We start from the raw sequence: 27,956 nt of genomic DNA, 5'->3' as shown, positions 1-27,956 counted from the left end.
CGTGACTTTACAGTTAGACTGATAGAGGGAAGAAAAATGTGCTTAGGCAAACTCCCTTTTAAATCAAGTCTGTTTACATTTTAGATAAAATAAAAAAAAAACACTGATAAAATGAGTGAAATCGAAGAGTTTAAAAAGATCTTTCACTCCACATCTACAAGTTAAATAATGCAGTTTAATTAAAGACAAGGGGAAAGACACCTGACAGTTAAAGGATGGAGGGATTTATATACTCAGTCACAGCTAATATTTATAATTATTATGTTTATTATTTGGTTAAACACCCCAAACTAATGGCTCCAGTTACATCCCAAGTGAATCCAAAATCAAATCAAATGCTCCTCCTGAGGACTTCAATATGACTGTATAATGTTTGTGAAGAAGCAAAATCTAAAATACAAACAGCAGCAGTTGTGGTCAGTTTGGATGGATTTGAAAAGGCGACAAAATGTCACGGTTGATTTAATTAAAAAATTAAAAACAATCAAACATCCACAGGAACTTATGAGAGTGAAGCTGCAGTTTCTGGTCTGACTGGGTAACGCTGTACAAACAGGGGCGATGTCGCTGTTGTGGAATAATGACCACTAAATAACTTTACTGGGGCAAGTAACAATCATTTTAGTATCTTTTCATTTCTTTGACTTGTAGAACAGATTAACCGCTAGTAAAAAATTACATGCATCACAATTTCTTAAAGTTTAAAGTCTTCAAATAACTTTTCTGTCAAACCAATAGTTAAAAACTTTACTGTAAAGGGAGACACGGAAAAGCAGGTAATTCTCAAATTTAAAGAGCTGGAAACAAACGATTGACGTTTTTGCTTGAAAAATGACCAAACTGAATTACTCAACGACTGACTAAGGTGCGTTTCCAATGCACATTTTCAGTTTGTGCATTAAAAAAATCTTAATGAAAACGCTGAAAAATCACAAATAGTTTTACGCTTGGCTGAGGTGGAAAAGTTAGTGGAAGTGTAATGAAAATAAATCATGAGGTGCATCATCTCATTGTGCCTTCTTCTGCAATATTTAATGGCACCTGAATAGAGATTCAGCTCAAAGCATAAACTTCGAATATTCACATAATGGTAGTGGATGCATTCATTTGCATTTTCTCTTGCTGATTGTCAGTTAAAATTTGCGCTATATGTGGATGGAAACCTGACTTGAGACTGAAGCCTCCATGTCTGGATTTTGTCCCCATCACTTACATTGAAATCGCTTAAGAAAGGGATCTTTTAAAGGACAGTATGAACAGGAGGGAAGATTACAGCAAGTAAAACCTGTTTCACTGCTCATGAGCACATAGCTACTGTTTTAAGAGACTTGAAAACATGTGAACGTACCCTTTAATATTTGATTAATTGTAACTGACATGAATCCAAGTTGACAACAGCTGCTGTTCTCTGTAAAGACTACAAACATTTTACAGCCATGTTTCAAGGCTTCAGTGTGTGAGTTTCATACTGAAATGGCTTGGGGTAGAGTATTTAACATGAGTAGGGCTAATGATTATTTTCATCATGTATTAATCATCTATTTTTTAAGTCTCTAAACAAAGATCACATGTTCCCAGAGGCAGAGGAGACATTTTCAGTTTGCTTATTTAGTTTGACCAACAGTTCAAAACCAAAAGCTAATCTTCACATTCAGTGAACGTTTCGGTGGTTCAATAAATCAATTACCAAACTTCTGGTCATTGACTAAACTTAAGCATGACCGAGTTTAATAGCAGGCGGAAGACGCTGGTAATGATAAACCACCAAAATGTTCCAGCTGTGATTTTACAGTTTTAACCCCTTGAATAAGTGAAAGTGATGTGGCAAAGGGATGAAGACGGCCGAGGATGACCTTGAAGTGTGATGTTTCACTAAAATACAAGTAGTTCAGTCCAAAAAGCCTGATGCAGCAGTTCTTCAGTTGGTTTGCTCCCTGCTCTTTACAGTAAAACAAAGGGGGCTTAGCACAGGTGTGTGCGTGTGTTAAACGGTACACACACACACACACACACACACACACACACACACACACAAACCTGACGATGCATCAGACGCTCTGGGTTCGTCCTCTGGTCACATAATTTGTTCTGGTCTCGCATACAAATCAGAATAACAGGCACTTTGTCCAGCATCATGGCCTGGCAGCGCCCTCATTGTTGCTGCTTTTGTGTGCATCTCAGGTGTCTTGGTAGGGCAGGTGAAAGCACCCGGGGCTGTCGTCGTCAGGTGACCAGAAGGAGGACGGCCTCTTGTGGTGGAGTTCTCGGCGAACGCAGCGAGGACACGGCTGAGCTTTCTGTCGACACTCTGCGTGGAACACAGCGCCACAGCCGTCACACCTGCGAACACACAGATGAACACACGGGTCACTCAACTCGCGTTAATTTAAAGATTCTGCAAAATACATTTTATGATATTGTGGAATAAATGAAAAGTTGTGCCACCGAACATTGTTAAAAATGTAAAATACAGCATCTAAATCTATCTTTTAAATATTAAACACTCACCCTTTGCAGTGTTCATTTGACAAATTTTTTTTTTTTTTAAAGTATGACAAAATGTACTGCATTTTTTCATCAATAAAAACAATGATAGACAGATAAATGAATAAATTAAGTCATTACTGTTTTAATGCAAAGTTAATGACCCATCTGCTTCCAACAAACTGAAATTACCCATTAAAGGATAACTTGGGTATTTTTCAACCTGGACCTTATATTTCCATGTTTTTGTGTCTAAGGCCTTGTTCAGACTTTAGGTCAAAGTTACCCAAATCAGCCACAAAAGGCCACAATTAACAATTTGTCTCTCTTTCTTCTTATCATGTGCTTACAAATTCCCTTTCGTCCACCTGAAATCTACCTAAAAATAAAACAGTAGCCGCTAACCTCTGTGGCCTCCATATTTACTTTCATACAACAGGGTGCTGTGTGTGACGACATATTATCAGACACTTATAATACCAATCTGAGCCTGTCAGTAAAACAAGGACTGTACTGGACGTATTTTGTCGGTGCTCAATTGCCTGCAGGGAGTATTTTGCAGCCCTGTTTCGCTCTGCTGACTGCAGCACGCTCGCTCAGTACTGGACAAATTTCAAAAAATGTTGTCCTAATTAGTCACAGACACAAAAACATGAAAAAATAGGGACCAGGTTGAAAAATACTTTTGTTTCCCTGTGGCTATTAACATCCAGTTATAGCTCATTTCCTGTGCCATCAGCAGGGAAATATTTATTTTGTCTGCCACTCAGAACTTTTATCTGCTATTTTTGAAATATATGTGCTAAATGAAGGAATAACATAATAATTATATAGCATAAATAATGTCATTGAATGTTCAATATATTTACACAAAAACATTACATGCATGTTTGCAGGCACAAAGGACCCATGTCTTTCAGTACATGACAATCACTGCACCTTACTTATCAATCAACAGCCAGATAGGTAATTCAAAGGTACCGACAGATGACAAGAAACACAAAGTTCCCCACAGTGTATTATACAGTCAGCCCTCATTACAAAACTCACAGTTCAACTACCAATGAATTCCATATCTCAACAAAAACCTCCTCGTTTGGATGCCAGCAAGCAAACATTATATACTCAGTTTCATTACAAAAGCTGGCCAATGAAAATAAAACCAAGTGATGTGTCTTGCATCTAATGGACTAGCTTAGTGATTCTCCAACACCGGAGTTACCTCCCGTAGTACGGCCAGCTAACCAGCTGTCACTCAGGACAGACTGGGCCTCTTCCAATGGTAAGTTTGGTTTGAAATGATAGATATTACCTGAGCTGGTGTGTGCTGGTGTGTGCTGGTGTGTGCTGGTGTGTGCTGGTGTGTGTGTGTGTGTGTGTGTGTGTGTGTGTGTGTGTGTGTGTGTGTGTGTGTGTGTGTTACATTTGACACAACCGATCACCACAAAACACTAACATCCCTGTCTGCCAAAGTGGCCTGACAGTTTTACCCACCACTGCCGACAAAATACCCGCATTCTGCGGCCGCTAATTTCAGATCCTGACCATCAGTGTCTGAGTAACTCAGTCAAGCTCAACAGCTCAGTTCCAGTAAGTACAGCAGATACAGCTGTTATCAGTTAACACTTGACAATTCCTTCACAAGTCATAAAGAGCAACTCAACAAGGAAGGTGTGTATGTGTGTGAGTGATAGTACAGACTGTTTCTCTCCACAGCCCAGAGTCTTCTAGGAATCAGTCCTGATCAGCTCTTATCTCTCTGCTGTCTGTCATTCCTCAGTGACAAGGCTCTGGACTGTGTTAACTGTCCATGTTGGAATAACCGTCTCTCTCTCTCTCTCTCTCTCTCTCTCTCACTCTCACCAACCGGTGCCACTAACAAGCAGCAGGCTCAACTTGCTCAGGTACACATATCATGTCTTTGCTTTGTGTCTGTTTTTGTGTGTGCAGATTTGAACATTTCTGCCTCCAATCACAATGGAGGTGAGTTTAGTTTATGCTGCTCACGGCATTGAAACATGACATTAAAAAAAGTTCAACATCTCTTTCCAGACTCACTGTCATCTATTTTTTTGCGACTACGCCTATGATAGACACTTATGAAAACTGTTCACATGTTCTGTGGAATATTCAGAGTAGCCAGAATATTGTTTCTGCAACAAGATGTTGCTGTTGAATATTTTAAAATGTTATGTTTCAATGCTGTGAGCTCCACAAATTAAATTTCATTCACCCCTATTTTATTGGGTTTGACGCAGAATATATCTATTAAAACCTTGGAAAAATCTAATCAAAACTCTGTACATGGATGGGTGCCACAGAGGAAGTTGATAAATAATCTATTTTTTATAATTTGGATGAAGTCTGTAACGACCAGCATTTCTTCACTCTCGGGATCTCAAACTGGTCCTCCCAAAGAGTACATGACAAAAGTAAGCATCCAAGTTTCAAGCACGTAACCACAAAAACATATACTCAATCTGAGTGCCTGGAACAAACATTTTAGTTACTATCATTATTACACTATTCCTGATCTTCAGTATCAGTTTATGTCCTCTCACCCCTGTTTCCCTTTGGATCTGTGCATTCAGAAAAAGAAATGCAAGGTTCTTGATGCAACTCATTGTCTTCTGAAGAACCTCCTGCAGAAAAGGACTTCTCAAGGAAAACCGAACAGGAAGCAAGGGCAACAGAAAGACACAAGCTGATACGGATTCAATCTTGGCAGCACAAAGTTAGACAAAGGAAAGTCTACTGTTTAAACTTGATCAAAAAAAAAAATCAGCTTATCCCACTGTTTTGAGGTCCACTTCGTTTTGACACAAGGAGACATTTTAAAAAGAACAGGAGTTCCTGGAAAGTTTTGAGATTAAAGTCCAAACTATCACTCAAACACACATTACTTTGCCAGCTAGCTACAGCTGAAATTTGTACTCTCCATACATTGACTACAAATGTACAGAAAGTTCAGTCTGTTCAATCTGCATCTTTAAAAGGTGAATGCTTTTAGGTAGAACCTGTTTGGACGTCTTTATCGTGAGTGTGTGATGTTTATTTGACAATACCTGACTTTTTACCGGGAACTATCATTGCAGTGTTCAGATCTTTTTCCACTGAATCAAGTGTTTCCAGATAAAAAAAAATCTAAACCAACCATATCTGTAACTGATGAAGTAAATGTTGAAATTCATAGAGATCATCTTGAGGGTTTGTACCTCTTTGTGGCGCTCTCCTGAAAGGGGTAGATGACCTGCCCGTTTTGGCAGAGCTCACAGATGAAGCCTTTCTCTCGACACAAACTGCAGCTGAAAACATGGGAACTGGCAAACTTGATCACCTTGGACAAGAAGGGAGCCAGTTTTCCATCAATCACCTGGAGGATGGGGAGGGGATAAAAAGGGGAAGAGCAAGCAAGGGAGAAGAGAAAAAAAAGAGATGGTCAACAACAGCAAACATCAGACTTTGACATACGGCACCACCCTGGCTGTGAGCAACATCAGCACAATTTTATAATGTTGCTTAGCCTACATACTCTTCGTGTCTTGTTTGTCACTCGGTCGCAGTTTATTGTTTCCACCGGGTAACCAAAATGCTGCCACAAACTATTTAAAAGTAGTCGGGGTATCTTCTATGCTAATTTCACCCACACACTTCATCGCGTTTTAATAGATATCGTGGCATAAGATCTCATCATACCCCTATTAGTCAGTAGAATTAGATATAGTTAATTGCTACAAGCAATGTAATTAAAGGTAGTAAAGCCTGAGGGGGTCAAAAAGTCCAGTCCTAAAGATCAGAATGGACAATTGATGACATTCAGCAAAATAAAATGTATGTTTAATATAAATCTAAAAAGCAATTCATTAGAAGAGAGCCTGCCAATTGCCAAAGGGTAGCCAATGAAGGAATGTCCCACGTGGCATCTATGACCCAGATATGTAATACAGCAGCTATTTGCATGCCAAGGGAAAGATTTGGCATACAAGCAGTCAACACTCCCACTGGGAACATTGAACCGATGTGTTTTAATCTGATGTAATTTGTGTTGACACAGATTTGTTTGAGGCAAAGACATGTCTGTGCATCATGAAAATGTTTAAATGGTTAAATTCAATTCAATCTAGCTTTATTGGCATGGATGTAAAACCACAATATTGCCAAAGCTACAAATAAATTACAAAAAAACAATTTTCTACAGTTAACAATTAATATAAACTTATATAACTATAAAAAAAATAATAGGATATATAAAAAAAAACAGTATCAAATATGAGATTAAAAAAAAGGAACAATTACTAAAATAACAGACAATGAAAATAATAATTTCAAAACTTTTCAGAACAATTGTTATATTTATGAGTCTATTCTGAGGCCATTGGTTGTCCTCAGTTCATGGCATGAGAAGATATATTTTGCTGCAATTATTTGACATTTGGGCATTTCTCCCAGTAAATACGAGTTTCTGTGTGGTGAGGTTAGAACGTGCAGCTAAACCAATCTGAGGTTATTCTGAAACTGTAGGACTCTTCATGAAAGGAGAGGAGAGGTTCTGGGTCTATGTTCTGAGATCATTTAAAAAGTTTTTATACCATATTTAAAATAATGTAAACAAACAACTTTCTACAAGAAAATAGAATCCTCTCTGTCTTGGATGAAAGATAGGAGACAGGAGGAGAGGAAACTAAGAGAAGGAGGAAGACGGTAAATGAGGTGAACGCCTTTTAATGGCAACGCTTGGCAAGTTCCTTTAAGAACTGGGGGGGGGGGGGGGGGGGGGGGGGGTTGGCAGCGGGGGCCCAGAGTTGTATTGTATTGAATAGACAGTGGATGACTCACAGAGGAAAAACAGTTAGTGAAAAGAAAAGCTGTGTAGAATCTTTTTCAGAAATAAAAGCTCAATATAGTCGCAAAGCTTTGTCGTATCATGTTAATGATGCAGACAGAGCTATGAGCATAATGACAGAGTGCATGTAAGACAGAGAGGGAGGAAAACAGGGTATAAAGTAAGAGAAAGAGTGGTAGAGATACAATATACAAGAGAGATCTTGAGAGAGAGTGAGAGCCTGTATTCAGATACAAGTGGTTCCACCTGGCAGAGCTCTGGACCTCCCAATTATAACCTCCTTCATGCTGTTTGTTACACAACGAGGACGAGAGGAGAAGAGGAGGACATGATGTGGAGAGGTGGAGGAAGAAACCACACAGAGAGGAAACAGCACACTGAGGTATACTGATCCTGTTTACAGTAAATCACACACCATGGCCAAAGTCTATTAGCCTTTACACTGAGATTAATGGCCTACACTGAAGGCTTTTGCCGTAACAACCCCCATACTGTGCCCTTATGTGCAATCTATGATATGAGACAGATATTTTAAACCAATATCTCAAGAAAAAAAACAGAATCTATTCCAGTCAGTGTCTGACAGGACTCAACGTTTACAGGAAAACAGATCAGGGCTGCAGCCCCGGTATCTAACATCCTAATATTAGTCTGGATCTCTAAATTTTATTTGTTCAGTGATGCAAATAGGTAATGCGTTATGGTGTCAATGATGGCTGTGGGTGACGATGGAGCAGTGGATAAGACACATGCCTTTGGTATGGGAGACACCACAGCAAAACATTCACTAATGCGTCCCTGAGCAAGACACTTAACCCCTACTTATTCCAGAGGCGTGGCCCTTTGACATATATAGCACTTGTATGTTGCTTTAGATAAATGCGTCAGCTGAATGAGTAAATGTTTCCATGGTTGGAGAAACAGAGCATTGTAGGTTGGATAAAGAATGAAGATGTCGTCTTCCTTAATAGGTAGTTACTTAACACAGCTACATCCATGAAGGAAAGTAACAGAAAAATGGCTACAAACAGACAAAAGCTAGAGATAAGACTGATAAACAGGTTGTTATAAGTCAACTTACAGAAATAACAACTTAACTTTTGGGTGACAATGGCGCAGTGGATTACACACATGCCTTTGGTGTGTTTGATGTAAAAAGGACATTTGTAATTTCAAGGGAAGGTAAGTGCTGCAACTATTTCTTGATGAATAGTTTATCAACCCCTACAGCTCTTCAAGACATCATGTGTACAGATTAAAGAAATGCGAAATAACTTTGGAGCCCGCTCGCTCTTTCCCTCTGTTTTCAGTTTTTATGCTAAGCGAGGCTAACCCATCTCCTGACTCCCTCTGCTCATTTAAAAAGGTACCCAATGGTGTTTTTGACCTCTAGAAGTGCTATGAAGGAGTTTTGTTTGTCTCATGCACACAGGTGACATGATGACACCTTCCTGCAAATGGTTTCACTCTATTCCACTGATCAACCGGTGGTGGTAATGTGCCAAGAAACAAAGAAATGCACCAACAAAGGTAGGAAAGAAGAAGAAGACTACAGGCTTTTCAACAAAATCTGCTTTGCAAATGTTTTGTTTAAAGAAAGGAAATGCATTCAACGTGTTTGTTAGAGTTCAATACACACAATGAGTTCTGGTAACACAAAATGTAAACCTAAAACTCCAGAAGGCACATTTCAATTGACATATTTCTTCTATCATGAAAAACATTAAAATAACTGCCCCTATTAAGCCAAGTCAAGCTAAGCCAAGCTAAGCTTCCTTTGACTAGAAATGACAGCAGGATGGATACATCACAAGCTACTAATTGTTTGGGGCAAAACAAAATAGGATAATAAAAACAAACAAAACAGAAATATGTTTGTTTTGGGGCATCTGCTGCTTTCCACAGATATATCAATATCTTCTTCGGCTTGAAAAAGCAAATACATTTAGTCCATTTAGTTGGGGGTCTGTACCAAACATGTTTTCTTACTTTTGGAGAACAAAATTTGTAGGTCAGGGCATCTCTACTTCACTATAATGCTGTCTTGTCACACATTTTACATTTTTTTTTTAAATTGCAGCTTCTGCAAGTTAGATATTGCACTTGGCCATATTGTGATTTCACACTTATTTCAATTTATTATGCATTATCATTACTCACTGCTAATAGGGGTAGGTCTGATAACAACCTACTTTTTTGTGCATAAGGAGACTTCTTTCTTAATTTTTGAAGTTGCTCTTTTGCTGCTGTGTGATCAGATTTGAATTTTATTCAAAAATTAAAGGAAAGGCTTATAACATGTTTGTAAGGGCTTAAGTATACAGAGAATGTGTTACAATAAAACAGCACAGTTTATCCCTAAGTGTCTCTAATTTAATGTTCTTCTGCATATGAGGGAGAAAAAGCTCAGCCCAGTACAGATACTGAGTAAATAAATGTTTCAGACTGACAGATACTGAGCGTGACAGACAAAGTACCCCTCTGCCCAGCACAGCCCATACCAAACCTAAGCAGCCCTGCTCAGTCCGGTCCAGCCAAGTCCACATGACGAATGGCTCTCTTGATGGAGGCTGACAGGCTCAGTAATTAAGGCCCTCTATAATTGGACTGGGCTGAATCAAACAACTGGCAGCACAGCTCTGGTGGCTGACTGGTACTCTGGAGGGACGTTGGGAAAGAAGGAGGGAGGCATAGAAAGATGGATGGATGGAGAGTGACAGAAGTAAATGGACAGGCAAAAAGAGGGACAAAGCAATAGAAAGAAAAGTAATTATTTCGCACGTATGAAGCCTTGAAATGAAAACTTACATTTTAAAACGCTGAATTTTACTTTATTGCTCTGAATGTACTGATAGGGATATTTCCACATTTACTTCTCAAATTTACAGATCTTTTCCTCCATTTTCTTAAAATTCCCATATCCCTCTCCCTACTGCTCGCCATAAATATCCAGTGACCATTTTATTAGCTACACCAAAGTTGCCCTGGCCAGCAGGGTCACTCTGGAACAATCATCCAGACAGGAACGTCCCACTTCAACCCTTTTAATTTGTACACTCGCCCAACCAGAACAACAATGAAGCCAAGTACTGATGGCTGTCCGGAGTGTCTGGGCCTACCAGGAGGCCGCTGGCAGATCTCTCCGTGCTCTGATGGGTGTTCAGGATCAACTGGGTCACTAGCAAGATAAATTAGAGGGATTTTGTGATGATTAACCAGATGAAAAAAGAAAATAAGAATCAAATGTATTTTTGTCACACAAAATTGTATACATGTACATGTTTCTCTAACCTTTTTTTTGTTTTTTCCTGGATAGTTTTATCTCTTCACGTATCTGAAATTATTCAAATAAAACAATCTTTCAAGTCAGGTCCCAACTCAGGGACAAATGCAACATGTGATGAGGGATCATCCCGTAAAAAAGGTTAGGATCAAGCGCCTTATGCAGTCCACACTTAGTCGACAGCACAACAGTGTGTAACTGCCGATGTTCAACACATTAAAGACTTCAATATCTCTTTTTAAAAAGCCCTGCCGCATATGTTATCCCAGGAGAAAAAGACAGACTTGAGGTTAAAGAAAAAAAGTAAACCCTTATTTGCCAATTGGTTTATTGTGGTTACCTTCAACAGCAGACATAAATAACCAGCAAACACTGGGCAGATTGTGTACTTTTGAGACAAGTGCTCTGAAGTTTGCATTCTCCTTTTTCCACATCTTCATGTCTCCTTTTCAATCATTCATTCATTAAATCTGACTCAATCATCAGACTCTCCAAACCAAATACAGAGAACAGGGGGATGACTGAATGTTGTTATTTCTTTGTGTGTGAAAACTTTGTCTCAAAAACCGGCATCATTGTTGTAAGCTGTCATCGGCTCCCTGAGTTTAGTTCCTGTGGTTCAATTGTTCCTGGAACCATTTGTTTAAAAATGGCTGATTTGGGTAGAACCCAGACTTAAAGTAATTGGCATTGTTAGAACTTCTAAAAACATTTTCCTATGTATAGTACAAAAACCTGAATGTCACCAACACAATACACCATGGAATTCAACTTTAAAAGGAGGTGCAAACAGCAGCGGTATCAGTACCAAGATTAAAAAACAATGTGGAATTTGCAAACAGTGCAAAACAGTGCTGGAAAAGAACTTTTAAGTCTGTTTATAACATATTCACAAGACCATATTCACTATGTGATTGTAGAACAGCCTATGGGACAAACCCTCTAGATTATTCCCCCCCCAACACACACACGTACACACTTCACCTCCTCTCCCTCCGTCCATCCTCTTAAACTCCGCCCCCTCCATTTCAACCTCTTTCTCTGCTCCACACAGTCTTTGTGCTCCAAAACCTCCTAATCCCCTAAAACTGCTGTTTAACAGACGTTCGCCTGCCCTCCTCTCTCTCTCTCTCACACACACACACACACACACACACACACACACAGCAGCTCCATTGAGGAACTAGAAAGCCAGCTGGGATTACATGGCTGGAAAGACCAGGGTGAGCTCTGTTTGGATAACACCCTCTCCTCTCTCTCTCACACACACACACACACACACACACACACGTATATTGGCTGACAGTGTGTGCATGGTGGAGTCTGTCTTATCGGGGGTTCCGCAAATTTTAGAGTAACCTACCAAATGACAAGATGTACGAAACAGAAGGATACATTTTTTTCTGCCGATGCCTTCCTTATAGAATAATAAACAATCTTTAAATATGTCTATCTATGACAAGCGATAAATGAAAAGCAAACATTTTCTGTAAAAATGTCCAATGCAAAAGTCAACTAAGTTGAATGAACATGATTTATGTAAGAAAATGTAAAAAACAAAAAAACAAGAGTTGGTGATGCTATCTTGCTGACCTGCATGGTTTCTTTTATTTCAATCAAATTCAACTTTGCTCGTTTTTTATTTGTTTCTCCCCCAATATTGTTAACCTTCAGCTTGTGATAGGGGGCATGACAGAAAAGGTTTGCGAACCGCTGCACTAATTGAAAGGGGTATTTTAAGGGTGACAGCTGGATTTATGGTTTATGGAAGGGGTTACCAGGAGTCCTGCCCAGGATGTGTGTGATATAGGTTTTGATTTATAGGTTGGCATCCGATTTCTCAAAATGAGTAAAATGGATATAAACGGATGTATAGTGTTAGTAATACTCCACACAGTAAGTGTGCCTTGTGTCATTAATTAATATGAGACTATTCCGTGCAGTCGCAGTACTTTAGTTGTTTCATTCACTGTGGCATTGAGCAGAAGGTTTGCAGTGGAAATGGTTTTGCTAGGTGTGTTACTAAAAACAAGAAGATAAATCAGCCTTTTCTCAACTTCTTTCACGTTGTTTTTACTCTCAATAATCTCAACCAGCATCAGAAACATGTCTGCAAAACAGTAGGTACGGTGTTGTAAACCCGTAACGCAAATATATAAATGAAGCTTAATCCTTTAACATGTTCAAGTGTTGAAAACTTACGTTCTTTTATCTTTAAACCTTAACATTGTAGTCAGTTTATAGCTCTATTGCTTCTTGATAATTCCTATTACTATTGTAATTGTTGCCCCATTTCCACGTGAGGATGACTGACATGTTGTCCTGTTTGACCTTATCTTATTACTCAGTAGTGTGCTTTTTGTGGGTAAAAAGTTCAACCCAAACTCAAAGCCATGAGCAGGACCTGGAAATCTTTGTGAGAACTTTTAACATTTACTTAAGAGGCCTCTGTGCTTCTGGTCAAGTGTGAGTGGAGAGGGATGCCTGGCATAGAGGGAATGCCAGGGTGTCACTGTGGGAAGCCTGCAAATAAACACACACACACACACACACACACACACACACACACACACACACACACACACTCTTTCTTACTACAAAACCCTAGAAACAATTCTTTAAAAACCGGCAGAGGAAAAGGGCAGAGTGTCCTTAGACAAACACATATGTTTTCTCCAAATGAACTGGTTCCTAATGGGTGGAGGTTATTTGTCAGGACGCGAATAGACTGGTGTGGTCCAGGGTTTAGCCAGGGGAGTTTAGCCTTCACTGACCTCTGAGTTGTAACAAAAAAAGCCATGTTGATTAAGAGCGTCATTTTATTCAGGAGGTGAATCAAAAGAAACAAGCTTGTTAATATGGAAAACCAATTAAGAGGCAGAGCGCTTGAGAATCTCCAAGAGAGGGAGGGGGGAGAGAGGGAGGAAGAGAGAGCTGTGCCAGACTCTGCCAAACACACCTATTGTTAAATTTAGTACTAAATCACCAGTTTGGGGTTTATGAGTAAATCATAGAGTTTAGCAGGGGGAAAAAAAGAGTGAAGAACACACACACACACACACACACACACACACACCACACATGTGTGCTGAGCGTGTGTGTGAGGCCAAGGGATGTCGGGAAGAATGGAGGGATGTCACGCTTTGTTTTTCTGCCTGTTGATTCTGAATGTGACCAATTAGTGAAGCGGAGAGACACAGAGTGTGGGAGTGGAGGAGGAGGAGGAGGAGGTCCAATCTCTTTCAGCCGTGAGAGTCTGTGGCCGAGCTTTGAGTCAGAGAGGGGTGAAGAAAAAAAATGGGGCAGGGTACAACTTAATGAACATAATGACAAACAAAAGAACTTTTCAGTCATTTGCGGTCGCTTTACTCTGACCCCCAACCTAGTTCCACGACTAGATACTGAACGGCTGAAAGGCCAGGATGTGTTTCCTTTTTTGTATAATCTGTGCTTTAAAAAAAAAAAGACTCTGCTTTCATATTAAAATTAACACATTTAAAGTCTTGCAAAGAAAATTCCTCTCGACTAAAATTAAACAGATGTGGGTGGTGTAACGGGTATTAACAGAGAGCATGCTGGTGGAGATGTGACAGTTTGCAATTTGATTCAAGAAAAATCGGCTCATTAAATAAAATGAGAATTAGAAAATAATAATAGACAAGGAAGAGTTAAAGGTTTCCACAACGACGCCAGATATAAATTCTTTCCACTGAGACCATTGTTTTCTTGGATCAGGATACTTGAAAGCGCTAACCCTGTTCTAAATAGGACTATTAGAGGGTATTACCCTTTCTTATCACTGTTATGACATGGACACTCGCCAAAGAAACAAAGGAGAGGTTGTGTTTACTTAAAGGATAAGGCGAGCATTATTCTATGTTTTTCTGAACAAATCCAATAAAAAGACCAACTCCAACGTGTCAGTTTGTCTCTCAATATTTTCTTCTCTATTCTGTCTGTGGCTTTCAGCTCCAAGACTATTGGTTCATACTGAAGAACTAAAGTTTTAAAAACAGAAAATAAAGTTTTATTTTTGAAAAAGGCTTAATAATTTACTAAACAATTGGGTATTGTAGTTTCTTCAGCAACTGTTACATCACATTTGTTGGGAACTATTTTCAGCAGTGGATTAATACACATTTGGTGCTCTAGCTAGTGTAGATAGCTATAAATGTAGGCAAGTGGGCATAGCCAAGATGTCTTTATTAGCCTTCTAAAACAGCAAGATAAACTCCCCCAGTGTTATTGAGAAATTAAGTTTAAACTATGTTTATGTAATTAAACTGTCACTTACAGGGATTACCACTATGCTTAAGATGTCCAGATCTGACACAGTTTGTATTTGAATTCATTTCAGGATAACCCCTTGAGATGTATCATCTCATTTTCAAGGGGGTCCTGCAGCATATATGTATATACAGACACAAAAGTTAACCACACAGCACATATACAAAAAAATAAACACAATATAAAACAGGCATATATACAAAACAATAACTCGCTCACTTGCCCTCACCTTATACTGAAATGCTCTCCTACCAGCTAGAGAGAATAACCTTGGTACCGTAAAAAATGTTGGACATTGGAGGTCTAAGTGAGTATGTCGAGCAATAAGGTATTAAGTGCTGTTTAAGGTATGCAGGACAATTGGAATAAACACATTTAAAGATAAACAGAATCCAGTGGTAATCCCTTTGTGGTTTAGGTTGCAACCAGTTTTGTGAGTCATACATAAGACAATGATGAGTTTTAAATGGACAGTTCAATATAAATCTGCAAAGGGAATTGAATACAACATTAAGGGGTCTGAGATTGGACTCAAAGGTATTAGTATAAACTCTGTCTGCATAATCAATGATTGGTATTACTAGTTGAGAAAAAAAAATTCTGACTTGAGTTGAAAAACAATTGATTGATCTGTACAGAGTGTTAAGACATCCATATACAGTACCTTCCTAATGATATTCAGGCATGTGATTGGCAAAGGGCAAAAAAGCAGGAAAATATACTGAGACCACCCGACACCCCGATTAAACTGGCGGTGGCTCTAACATGGAAGGTAAAGCAGGACCCATGACAATAACTTATTTAATGGATGTGTTGCAGTGGGAATCAAAGACAAGGGTCTAATCCACTGCACCATCGCAACCTCTCTATAATACTTACTATTTTGTATTCAGTTTTACCAAACTTCAACAGCTAAATGTGCAACATGAAACATGAAATAATTGAGTCTATAACTAAATAATGTAACTACTAACTTTCAAATTAGTTCAGTTGAAGTTAATACATGATTTTTAATGAATAAGAGACAGCAGCAAAGGTTGTTGCCTACTTAAGACCTGGTGGCCTGACTGTTAAAGAAACACTTACATTCTTCAGGAAACTCAAACAGCTGATCAGTCTCTATCTGTTGATAAACTGTAGGAAAAAGTTTGACATTTCAACTCTGGCAGCAGGCGGACGTGTACGTGAGACGAGAACAACTGCGACAGTTTAACGGGATCACGCCAGTCACACAGAAGCCGTTGCCAAGGTTACCTCGCGGAGCGCTTGTTTGCCTGTCTGTTGATGAGGAGCGCGGAGTGACCCATGTGAAAAGGCCTTATATAGCCTAAACCCTGTCACAACCATTCACAAGAAAAACCTTTAACACGACTTAAAAAGCAACCACTCACACAGCAAAGTGTATAGGCTACACAAGTGATCAATAGACAACAAAGTCAAAGTAAACATTAGACATCTAACAAGCTCAAAACATTCCCAATTTATCTGATCCTTATTGTCAACTCAGTGTTGGGCAAGTTACTCAGAAATAATATAACCTACTAGTTACTTAGCATAGGCTATAGACCTACTCCTTAAAAAGTAATATAAGCTACTCTACTTAGGCCTATTATAACGCCACTCTCTCCCGATGAGTCCAAGCATCACTGGCAGCAGCGGCAGGAGTTTCTCTCTGAGTTTCACGATGCTGTGTTGCTTTAGCTGATGCTTCAATTAGCCTAAGTATAAAAGTAGAATTGTTCGCGGTTGAAAACGTTTTGCTGGTCGCACAAAGTTTACAACGGAAGACAATGTTCTCAGCATCTTAGACTGTGACACAGTAATGGCAATATCGTTACTTACAGCTGTCGAAAATACCTCTCTCTCCCTGTTCTCCAGTTGTCCTTTAGCTTCTTTGCTAACAGCTGACTTTAACAACATGTGGTCCGGTCCCGCTGAGCTGCAGCGCGGTCGCGCATTCACGTCAGGGATGGTGCGTTCAGTAGCGCAGCGTTACTTGGATTAGTAACTGTAATAAAACAACTGTTTTGGAAATAGTAATCCGTTACATTAGCCTTTACTGGGAAAAGTAATTTTGCAGTAGGCCTATTACTGCCCAACACGTTACATACCACTGATGCGCAAGAGCTCCTGTGGTACACACTGCGCAGGTGTGGAATTGGCAGCTGAGCGTAAACGAACATCCTTGATACTTAGAAAGGAAGAAAACTTTACACACGTCAACCTAGATCCTTTCCATTTCACTCGGCCAGGATCCTGAAAGCAGCACCAATTAAATGACCATTAGGGTTAGACATAATTTGTAAATTTTAAGAGAGCAGTTGAAGTAGAAAAATTGGATCTAAAGCCAGACTGATGTGGAGATAAAATGTTATAATTATTAATGTACTCAGTTGATTAAAAATTAATTTCTCAATTATTTTAGCAACTGCACAAATGATAGAAATTGGCCGATAATTATTCACATTCGATTGGTCTCCACCTTTGAAAAGAGGTGCAGCTTTCCAAATTTGTGGCAGTACAGGTAGTTAATGATAGATTAAATAGATCTGCAAGAGGAAACATGTGAGCTGCAATTTAAATAAAATTTGCCTCCAGATCATCTGGTCATGCGCTGCACTTTAATTTAAGGTCATGTAATACATTAAAGACATCAGTAGGCATGATCTTTTTAAATGAAAAAGAACCAACAGACAGGGAAGAATTAGAAGACCATGCCAAACCATCAGAGCAAACAGATTTTGAACTACCTAAAGACGAAAAATGATGATTAAAAGCATGAGCTTTATGCAAAGGATCACATAAAATGTCATTATCCTTGCAAATTTGTTTCACAGAAGTTTTTTTATTTTTGTTAAGAATGTTATTTAAGTGATTCCAGAAGTGCCTAGGGTTGTTGAAATCACGAGAGAAACGGTCTCTATAGTAATTAGATTTGGCATTCCTAGTTTTACATTTATTCCTTAACTGTCTATATATTGTCCCATCAGATTCATCTTTTGAGAAGCGATACTTAACCCAAGCTTTATCCCTTTGTTTAATTAGTTGAAGTAATTGAGGGGTTATCCATGGTAAAAGCCTACCTTTGACTTTAATCGTTCTCACAGGAGCATGTTTATCAATTACGGTTTTCAGTGTGGAAGAAGTTCCTTGCCTCTTCCACAAGTGGAATTAGTTGAAGCCCATCCCATCTAATATCTAATACGTAGATCACGTATGTAATAATCAACATTAATATTTTTACATTGCCTTATTTCCCGCGACCCTGTACGCAGGATAAGCAGTTGACGATGGATGGACATTGACTTATTGAGATGTATTTGTAGGGGGAACTCTGTATTTTAATTTTCTATTTCTTAGTGACCAATTATAGAATGGTCACTAAAGCAGTCTGATAAAACACCCGATTTGACAGTCCTATCCAGATTGGAAACAAGGATCCAGTCAAGCAAGGTAGAAGAAAGGCCATCAACTCTCGTAGGTTCTTTAATTAACTGAGTAAGGCTTACACTGCCTAAAAGATTTCTATCACCTGAGGAAGACTGATCCAACCAGTTATTATTAAAGTCACCGAGTATGATCAGTTCATTGTGTCTGTCAAGAGAATTAATAGTAGCCAAGATACCATTTAACGAATCAATGGGAGCAGAGGGAGGTCTATAAATATTTCCGATAGTAAGCCGTTTGTTTTCATAAAAGATGATATTAGTAAAAAGACACTCAAAGTTAGTAGGCGCAACATTAGGAGAGACACACACTCAGAGACCAGATTTGTATCAACATAAGCAGCCACACCTCCTCCTCTTGATGTCCCATCAGCTCTATATAAAACATAATTATCAATTCCCACCTCATCATAAGTGATTTTGTTATGAAGCCAAGATTCAGAAATGGTGATTTTATTAGGTTTATGTAAAGCTGTCCATACCCTGACAAGATCGATTTTAGTAGCAAGGCTCCTGTTGAGATGAATGACTTTTAATCCTTTAATTGAATCAATAACTCACATATAAGTAGGCATATAACAGATAATAAGGTATAAGGAGCAGGTGGCGATAACAACATTGTTAACAAAATATTAAAAATTTTAGTGTCACAAATGCACTGAATGTTTTCCACAACACCAGACATGTTTCATTTTTTAAGATGTGGACAGCAATTTGGAGATCTGGACCTAAGCTACTCCCAGCATACATTGAAATTGAACCTTACTTAAATCTTTTGTTGTAAATTAAACTTTAAAACTTAATCTAAACTAGTCCTTATCATAAAAAACAGGCACTTTGAAGAAGTGAGCATCAGACTGGTCTAAGGACTAAGAATGATTAATGCATTTGTTTCAGTTTTAGTTAATGTTTCAGACATGTGAACGGCATCAAAATAACTATATACATACAAGTGTGTGTGCGCACACACACACACGTACCTGCTGCAGGTCAGCCATGGAGTATAGGTGGATGTGCTGTAGCAGGTATTCCCTGGGGAAGATCCTGTAAAAAGACACACGGGTTTAAATGCATCATTCTCTGTGAAGCAGGTCAGCACATCTTCCTGTCAAAAACTCTGTCAAAAATAATAACCACAATCTCCAGCGTGCTCAAGGTAGAATGTATTATATTTTTATTGTCATTGTTTCCACATGCAATACACAGAATAAAGAGGAACTAAACTATAATACTTCAGTCTTAAAATGTACATATTAAAGAATAAGATAAGCTTTATTGTCCCACCAAGGCAAAACATTTCTATTTGAAAAGAGTACATACAAGTACAATTTCACATACAGTATAAGGATGTGCATTGTTTTCATTATGTAGAATGAACTGTATGGTATTTTGATTGGACACATTCTTCACAAAAAACACAGACCACTTTTAAACACTGTTTAGGGAGCCTGGGATGGCCACTAGGAACATAAACGGCATCCTGCTTTTAATGTTGTGACTAAACTGATGTAAAGTTAATTAACTTCAGGAAGCTAATGAAGGTCATTAGCTAGCTGATCTAGGTGACTGACTGTCTCTGTAAATCTGATTACAGGATATATACTGTACACATTGTAAAACCGCTTGAGGCAATTTTGTGATATTGGTCTATATAAATAAAACTGACTTGACTAAAGCACAAAGTGAAGGCAAGCTCAAGCTTAAATTTGCAGTCGATTTTGAACCTGACCACATACTGTACTGTAAATATGAGCAGTACACTGATGTAATGTTTAACCACTGTCCTTTCAGCCTATGGTGCTAAACAAAGTAATACTATTAATCTAGAGTCAATAGCTTTATATTGTCTAACATTAAGTGGAAACACAGGAGAGCTCTGGTGAGTGTGTGTGTGATGATTGTTCCATGTTTTTATATCTCGGTGGGGATTTAATCTGAATCCACATTAACTGATGCAACGTCACCGTGGGGAGCTCAATTTTTAGGGTTAAGGTTAAGGTAAGGGGCTAGGAAATGCATTATGTCAATGAGATGTCCCAATGAGGATAGAGGAACAAACGTGTGTGTGTGTGTGTGTGTGTGTGTGTGTGTGTGTGTGTGTGTGTGTGTTATGAGGCCTCCTCTCAGACTACTATGATGGATGGCACCATGTTAAATCCTGTCTAAGCTGTGATGAGTGTCACCAAAACACAAGTATGTGTGAGTGTATTCAAATGTGTGTGCGCATGTAATCTAGACACCTCATGCTGATAGGCACCACTGATAAACTACTCTGTTTGGTACGTTACCAATGGTTACCACATCAGCATTCATAAGACTACACACACACACACTAATCAAATATGCACTGGCTCCTTGTTAATTGTGTAGACATGTCCAGATGAACACATCCTTAAAGTGTGTGTTGTTGTTGTTAAAAGTAGTTGAGAACCAACACATTTTAGGATTAGATTACAAACAGAAGATACAGATCCATGCATGACAATATTTGTACAAGACCTGATAGTATTTAATTCCATATTTCATTTCACCATCCTCAGTGCTCTATCCAGTCCAGCAGACACACCTATCATTAATTAAAATCCTGTCATCACTTAGTGATTGTGATCGTGTACAGAAGGAGCGTCTGACCTGAATAAGTGTGTGTGAACCAGCAGGTGTAGGAAGTCCTGCAAATATTTGTGTGTTTGTGTGTGCATACATGTGTGCAGGGAGTGGATAAACTAAACATATTACAATCTAATGCAAACCAAAACCAAATCTTTGTCAAACTTACACCTCTCAACTTGTGTTGACAGTGTCAAAGAGGTCGATGCTGTAAATTTGTGGAGTTAATGTTGTAATGATTTGTCAACCCTTATTTATACACATGCGGCGGACAAGGACCAAATCTCTGACCAGGAAAGACTAAGAGCTAAGCATTTGCAACTGCTCTTACCACTACATGTATTTCTACTAGTACCTACTAACTCCTACAGCTGCAACTTGTTATTCCACTACCCCAGCCATCTAGTACAACTTCACATTCACCTAATAAACACACCTTAAATACCAGGAATCACTTTGTAAACATCCTTGCAAAGACTATATGGACCTATAAACACCACAGAAACCAATGTGTACAGCACACACCCTGATTGACCCTAACAACCACAATTACAGGCTTTGGCCAATTGTCAATTCAATTGAGAATTGACAATGTATTGAATCAATCGGCAATGACTGTCGAGCTGCCCATTAAAGTTTAGTTCCAGAAAAACACTGCCATGATTAATTCTAGGGTGTGTAAATATCCATATGCAAATAATCCATTATTTGTTTCTTGAATGGGTTTTATTTTAATTAATTCTGTCTGTAGCAAGCCATGCATTTACATTTCAATGCATCTTCCAACAAGCAGCGCTATAGCTGCACAATTTACCAGATCAGGCAGAACAGATTATGCTAAGACTAGAGGTGTGACAATAAATCGATACGGCAATATATCATTGTACATTTTTCCATGATACTGTATTGATATTCCAGCCCATCATCGATACATAATATTAATTTAAACAATAGCGCTTCAACGGTTAGCTCAATGCTAACATATAATGGGAACCTCCATAACCGTGCTAACTTCTCTGTCTTGATCTACTACTCTACTGCTTCTGCACTCCACACAGACCAGCTACAGCAACCCCAAAGGGTCAAAACTCAAACCCAATATTCCCAGTGGCCTAAAAATACAGCTATCAGTAGGAAGAGAAAGGGCAGCACAATGATGTATCACTGAACAGTTATTAATATAATGTGATGTACAGATTAGACTTAGGTGGTACACAGCAATTTGTATTTGCAGTAAAAATTCAGTGAATTTGCATTTTATTTGCCTTTTCTAAACAAATGTTCTGACAATACTTTTTTATAGTTGCTCTGTAGTTTTATTTACAGACTGCGCAGAATTATGCTGTTTTCTAACAGTTTGGAATTGCAGCAAATAAATAGTAAACTTTTTCAAGGGCATTTTGTATTAATAGTTAGACAGATATCGTGATGTATCACTTTAGGATTGTCAAGTGATATATTATATTATCGCAGAATTACTGTATCGTGATATTATCGTTATCGTGAGCCATGTTTCGTATATCGTATCGTGAGGTACCCTGCGATTCCCACCCCTAGCTAAGACAAAGCTCAGAAGTGCAATAAAAGCTTGTCTCCCTCCCAAGTAGCAACTTCCGGGTCTGAAAAGTGAAACCAACTTGGAAATGCCTTTCACTTGCATTCTTTCAAATGGCTGGCAGGAGGCGACTCCACTGTTTGCTAAAAGAAGTGAGATTGCATTGGAGTCTATGACAAAATGACCCTTTATTACTTCAGTAAACACTTTCCCAATGACTTTCTGGCCTCAGTCACTAGTTTCTTTTTCTTCAATATAGCATGATGTTCATTTTGTAAATTATGATCCCATTTAGAGGAAAATAGACAATAATGCAGGGTATGCTTTAGGGCATAGCTAGCTTGTGACTGTCAAGTTTCTATCACAGCAACCTGTCAATTACAATAGAGGCGAATTGTATCCACTGCACTGTGCACATTTAACTAGCTCTGAACTTGGTTTTGGGTGCTGTCAGTGTTTTTGTCTAAGAACTTTGATCCTTTCACAGAGTGTTTTTAGTTCATGAAAGTTAATTGTAGCGTTATCGGTCGCATAAAAATGTCTTGTTCAGAATTTGTTTGTACAAAAAGACACTCTAAGGAGTCTTGCTGTCCATTGTTTCCATTAAGTATGTTTTGTTTTAAGCTTGTTTTTTGCCAGCCAAAATTAGCATCCCAATTTATATAACTGTTAACATGAGCTACAGATACACCTTGCTAACCAAGCTAGCTAGGTAGCTCCACCCTCACATCCAAATATGGTCACTTCTGGTTCCACAAAACCAATGAGGCGACAGCCAAAATGCCAAACTCAAGACTTCAAAACGCTAGTCCATAAACCAATAGGTGACGTTGATTACACCCACTTCTTTTCCGTGTTGTTCTTGTATGCTAATAACAACATACACGTGTAGCAAGTGTGTGGTTGGGTACAAGTGAGAGAGAGCAAATAGCAAGAGGAAAAGGCTACCAGTAAGTTGTCAATCTGTAAATGTACAGCGTAGGTTATAGTGGGTCAGTTACAGCAAGAAAGGTCTCGTCTCTTGTTTCCCAACTGCTACAAAAGTAAATGGGTTTGGCCCTGAAGCCTCTTATAACAACCCCACCTACATTTTAAGAGTACTGTCCGTGTACGTACCATTTGAATGAAATTCTTGAGCTTTTACTAAGAAATGAACATCCGGACACAATTACCTGAGAGGTTTATTTACGGAGATCAATTCACACCTCGACTGAACCTTGACAACAAAATTAAAAAATAACAGTGTATACCCTGCATGAGGGTGCATGTTAAGCAGGTCAAAGATGCCTTTGCAACATGCTGTAACCCTCTGACAGTGAGAACTGCTGCACAGGGCCAAAAATAAAGTGCTCTCTAACTTGTGCTTCATGTGGTTGTGATCACTCAATTGTATATCCGTGGCTCTGTGCTTGTATGCAACAGACATCTCTCTTCAGATCCCTCCCTGAAGTAGACTGATGAAGAGGGGAAGGTTTTAGCGCCATGGCCCTCATCAATCCTGCAGTGTTTGGAAGTGGCGGGGCACTAGCTAATGGGACAGAAGTAAACACAGAACGCCATGATGCTGCTCGTCTCTGTGCTGCAACAGGGTATGACTAATTTGGATTCTTTAAGGCTGATAAATTTGGTTTGAAGCTACTTTGCAAGCCCGAGGTGAAAAACATTTAAATAATGGGAGACTAAAAGTCTTTATGAAGATCAAAAATAACGACATATTTCACAGTTTAAGCATCTTATGTTGATATTCATGGACAACCGCTGTGTTTAATTCTGTTCATTTTCCAAACTTTTATTTTCTATAAATATAAAACCATGGCTCATGTCCAAATCAGCAGTACACTTCTACATTTACCTTTATCATTCATTGCCAGTTCACTTTAAGACTGTGTAGCATTTTTGACACCTTCTGCTGTCAACTGTTTAATAGTTGACACCATGGTGAGTGACAGGAAACATGGGGAGAGTTAGAGGGGACTGACAGATTTTATGATACGTGGCCTGAATCATACTATACACACACACACACACACACACACACACACACACACACACACACACACACTTGCCTTGTTCTGCTTACTGCATCACAAACAATTTGTATTTTTTGCTGTTACCAGGCTAATGCTACATGGCCAAGGTCTGACATCTGTGGCCTTTGACACTTTGTCTTGTTATTAATGTACATTCTGCTTCTGTCAAATTAGTAAAATCATAACATCTTCACTTGTCATAACTTTGAAGTATATTAATACACACAAATTACAAATGCTAAAAAATGTATGATGCAATTTAAAGAAGAATAAAATATAGGCCTGATAGCAAATGTTTTCTTATTTAGCTCACAATTAAAAGTCAAATATAACATTTTGGTTTTCCAGTGACTCGCATTTACTGAAATTAAAGATTTGTGCTGCTGAGGTGGATGATTCGCCCTTAGACATGGCAGTTGGATTAGAGTGTATTAGTGACCTGGACAAGGAGCATCCATCAGCTCACAGACAAGGCTTTCAGTGTGGGACCCCACTCAGATAAACAGTCACCCTCTATCCCCCCAACCTTCACACACATGAACATATATACAGCCACACATCCTTTATGTGTATGCAACATATATACACACACACACAAGAATGCATGCAGATAAAAGTTAAGGCAATATACATGCATGCACTCAGACATACTCATGTAAACACACACATATGAGAGGAGATGTTAAAAGTCTGTGTCTGGTCACCAATAGTGGAATATAACACATGTTTTAGTGCACCTGTCAGTGTAACTCTGCTAATGTTAAAAATAAATTAGATGTGCTCCATACCTCTGTTTACCATCGGAGGAGCCACAAACACCTATTATTTTGCCTGTTAACGTCATTTCAACCAAAATTTTGTTTACTCCTGCTTTTACCTAACCATGCAAATAGTTTTGTTATGCTTCTGTTTGTATGATTTGAGAGAACTGACCCTTTAAACTTGCAGTTGTACAGGACCAAACTCTTGCCGACTGGTCATAAGAGAGCACTACATAACTGCAATTGATACCGCAAATGTCCTTCAATGACACAAAAGAGGATTATTAATCCAGTAATTTTGTCTAATTATAATAAAATCTCCAGTGTTCAGCTGCAGAATAGCTTTTAAGTAGTAAAGATGCAACCATGCCACACTCAGTATTTATTAGATTTTACTGATGACATTTAAGGCTGTGTACAGGTGAATAAATTTCACAATGTATGTGTAAAATGCCTTAATATTGCCCAAACATGTGCTTCCTATTTGTTATACTGGATATATACAGCACATAAAGTGTATGTATCACTATGGGTGTTTAACCTTACATAACCTTTAACCATACCTGGTGGTCAGAATCATTCAAGGGGTTGCTGTAAAAATGTTTTTGTTTTTTTCAAACTTTATATTGTGAATTACTGGGAAATTGATGCTTTTGGACCGCTTAACATGAATCAAAAACTGTAAAACAAGGGAAAACAACTATTCACAATCCTTAGACATCTGTAATGTATGATGATGAGTAGATGTTGCTTCATTTTAAAAGGTCACAAGCCAAAGAAGGTTGGGAAACAGTGCTCTAAATTAAGAATCACTTTGCAAATTTCTTTTGGAAAGTGCAACAAAAAATACCCCAACATGACAGACATCGCCACCAACATACCTTCGTCTGAGGTCTTCAGCAACAGTTGCTCGGCAGCTGAACAGGTAGGCCCGCAGTGACTGGAGCTGCTGACGGAGACGCAGCACAATGCTGAGAGGCTCACAGTGCTCATACAGACAAGGGTTGAGCTGCTGGACGTCCAGCAGAGGCTCCTCATACACAAACTCAAGGAACTCCTTGGCCTGTTTGGACACCTTGAGGAACACATCAGAGTTTACATCAGGATCACTGCAACAACAGAGAGGCGGGATAATACCCACCAAGTTGTACGTTCCATGAAGGGATGATGCAGGGCTAAAACCTGACAATTCTTTTACAAATAAAGATACAACGTATTGAGATTTAGAGGTGCTGGTAGGCTGATTTCTTTTACATTTGGACAGAGCCAAGCTAGCTGTTTCCAATGGTTTCCAGTCCTTTTGCTAAGCTAAACTAACATCTCCTGGTTTCATATTTAGCTGACAGACATGAAAGTGGTGTCAATTTTCTCAATTAAACTCTTGACAAGAAATTTCCCAAAATGTGGAACTGAATTTCCTCTCATCTGCACCAATCAGCACAAAAGTCAAGAAAAATTAAACTTGATTTCAGTGCAAGGCGGTTGCGTTGTTGCATGTTGTTTCAGGTACCACTGAAAAATGAAATACAATTCAAGAAGATCCTCCTAATACTACGTTGAAATACGACATTCGCGTTACATAAATTACCAGAAATGTGTGCTTGTATGCATTTGAATGGCCACTGCAGCGCCTTGCCAGATGACGTTGCGTTGCGTAGTGGGAAAAGTTGAGCCAGGTTTAAAAAAGTGAATGCTGCCTTAGAATATTCCTTTGATGATTTGTGTGAGTGAAACCATTAGACTTTTATCGTAAAACGCATTTATTCGAAGAAAATAAGTGTGGTCCAGATTGACCAGAATTCCTTGTAAAAGAGGACAAATTAACGTCCAGGAAAACTCTTACGCTTACTGGAAAATAGAACAATAGTTCCCTAATGTTTATCCATATCCTAATATTTATACACATTACAAGACCCTGCACACTTTCAATGCTGGTGCAGTGAGATCGTTGAGTTGGTGGGTATTTGCATATCATTGTGTGTGTGTGTTTTCCCACCTTGTGCTTGCTGGTGTCCCAGTTGTGCAGCAAGCGTGCCGGGATGAGGAAGGAGTTGTCCTGATGGCAGCTCTGGCAGTAGTACCAGCCGCTGTAGTAGCAGACCTTTGCCTTGCCTCTGGAAAGACCGATTGGACGTTGACAACCTGTGGAGAAAGTCTTTGGGTAAGTACTTGTGTCTTAACATCTTATTAATAAACTCATTTATAATACAATGTGATACTCTAGGGTGTCTGAATGTCTCCGTATTTATGAGGAAATAACCTCTTTTAAGAAAGTGTCAAAAGTGGGGCTCCAACCAACACAACAATCTTCTATCTTAATGTGGAACAAGAATGTATCACATCCCCGCATGTCATAAAATGATGGCTTTAATAAAAATATCCATATGTGTTGCTCTATGTGTGCATTTATGAGATCTAATTAGCCCTAAGGTGTTGCACAAGTCAGCTTTGGTGTTAAAAGTCTGCTGGAGAGGTGAGGAAGTGCCAAGATCAGGAGAACAAAGGTTATAGAGCCTATAACTTGGTGTTAATGTGTGTCAGTTTATTGCCTCCCACTAAATACCACACTAATCCAGCCGTGCATACCTGTAGATAATAAACAAAATAGTCTAGGTTTAAAAGGAACTCCGACCCCAATAAGGTAATATGTTGTATCATGA

At 38.8% G+C, this 27,956-nt stretch overlaps 1 protein-coding gene across 5 annotated transcripts in view; it reads right to left on the bottom strand.

Moving 5' to 3' along the window:
- Nucleotides 1–27,956, bottom strand: part of plekhm3 (pleckstrin homology domain containing, family M, member 3) — a 49,152-nt gene that overhangs the window by 4,628 nt on the left and 16,568 nt on the right. Inside the window, exons 3-9 of one of the 5 annotated variants that reach the window (XR_006825663.1) lie at nt 27,293–27,438; nt 26,178–26,371; nt 19,324–19,387; nt 10,619–10,661; nt 10,447–10,505; nt 5,700–5,857; nt 2,038–2,340 (exon numbers count right to left, since the gene is read on the bottom strand). Coding sequence is in view for 2 of the 5 variants with exons in the window: in XM_046053865.1 (XP_045909821.1) it covers nt 2,178–2,340; nt 5,700–5,857; nt 10,447–10,505; nt 10,619–10,661; nt 19,324–19,387; nt 26,178–26,371; nt 27,293–27,438 (827 nt within the window). In the remaining 3 variants the exon portion in view is untranslated. Of the gene's footprint in view, nt 1–244; nt 2,341–5,699; nt 5,858–9,828; nt 9,986–10,446; nt 10,506–10,618; nt 10,662–19,323; nt 19,388–26,177; nt 26,372–27,292; nt 27,439–27,956 lie in introns of those variants that run through there. The other 4 variants (XM_046053865.1, XR_006825664.1, XR_006825665.1 and 1 more) reach the window with 4 other exon arrangements.

The sequence above is a fragment of the Micropterus dolomieu genome, linkage group LG07, assembly GCF_021292245.1.
Source record: "Micropterus dolomieu isolate WLL.071019.BEF.003 ecotype Adirondacks linkage group LG07, ASM2129224v1, whole genome shotgun sequence".
In the NCBI taxonomy this organism is placed as follows: domain Eukaryota; kingdom Metazoa; phylum Chordata; class Actinopteri; order Centrarchiformes; family Centrarchidae; genus Micropterus; species Micropterus dolomieu.
Note: the sequence above shows the minus strand (reverse complement) of the source record. Positions and strands in the feature narration are given on the sequence as shown.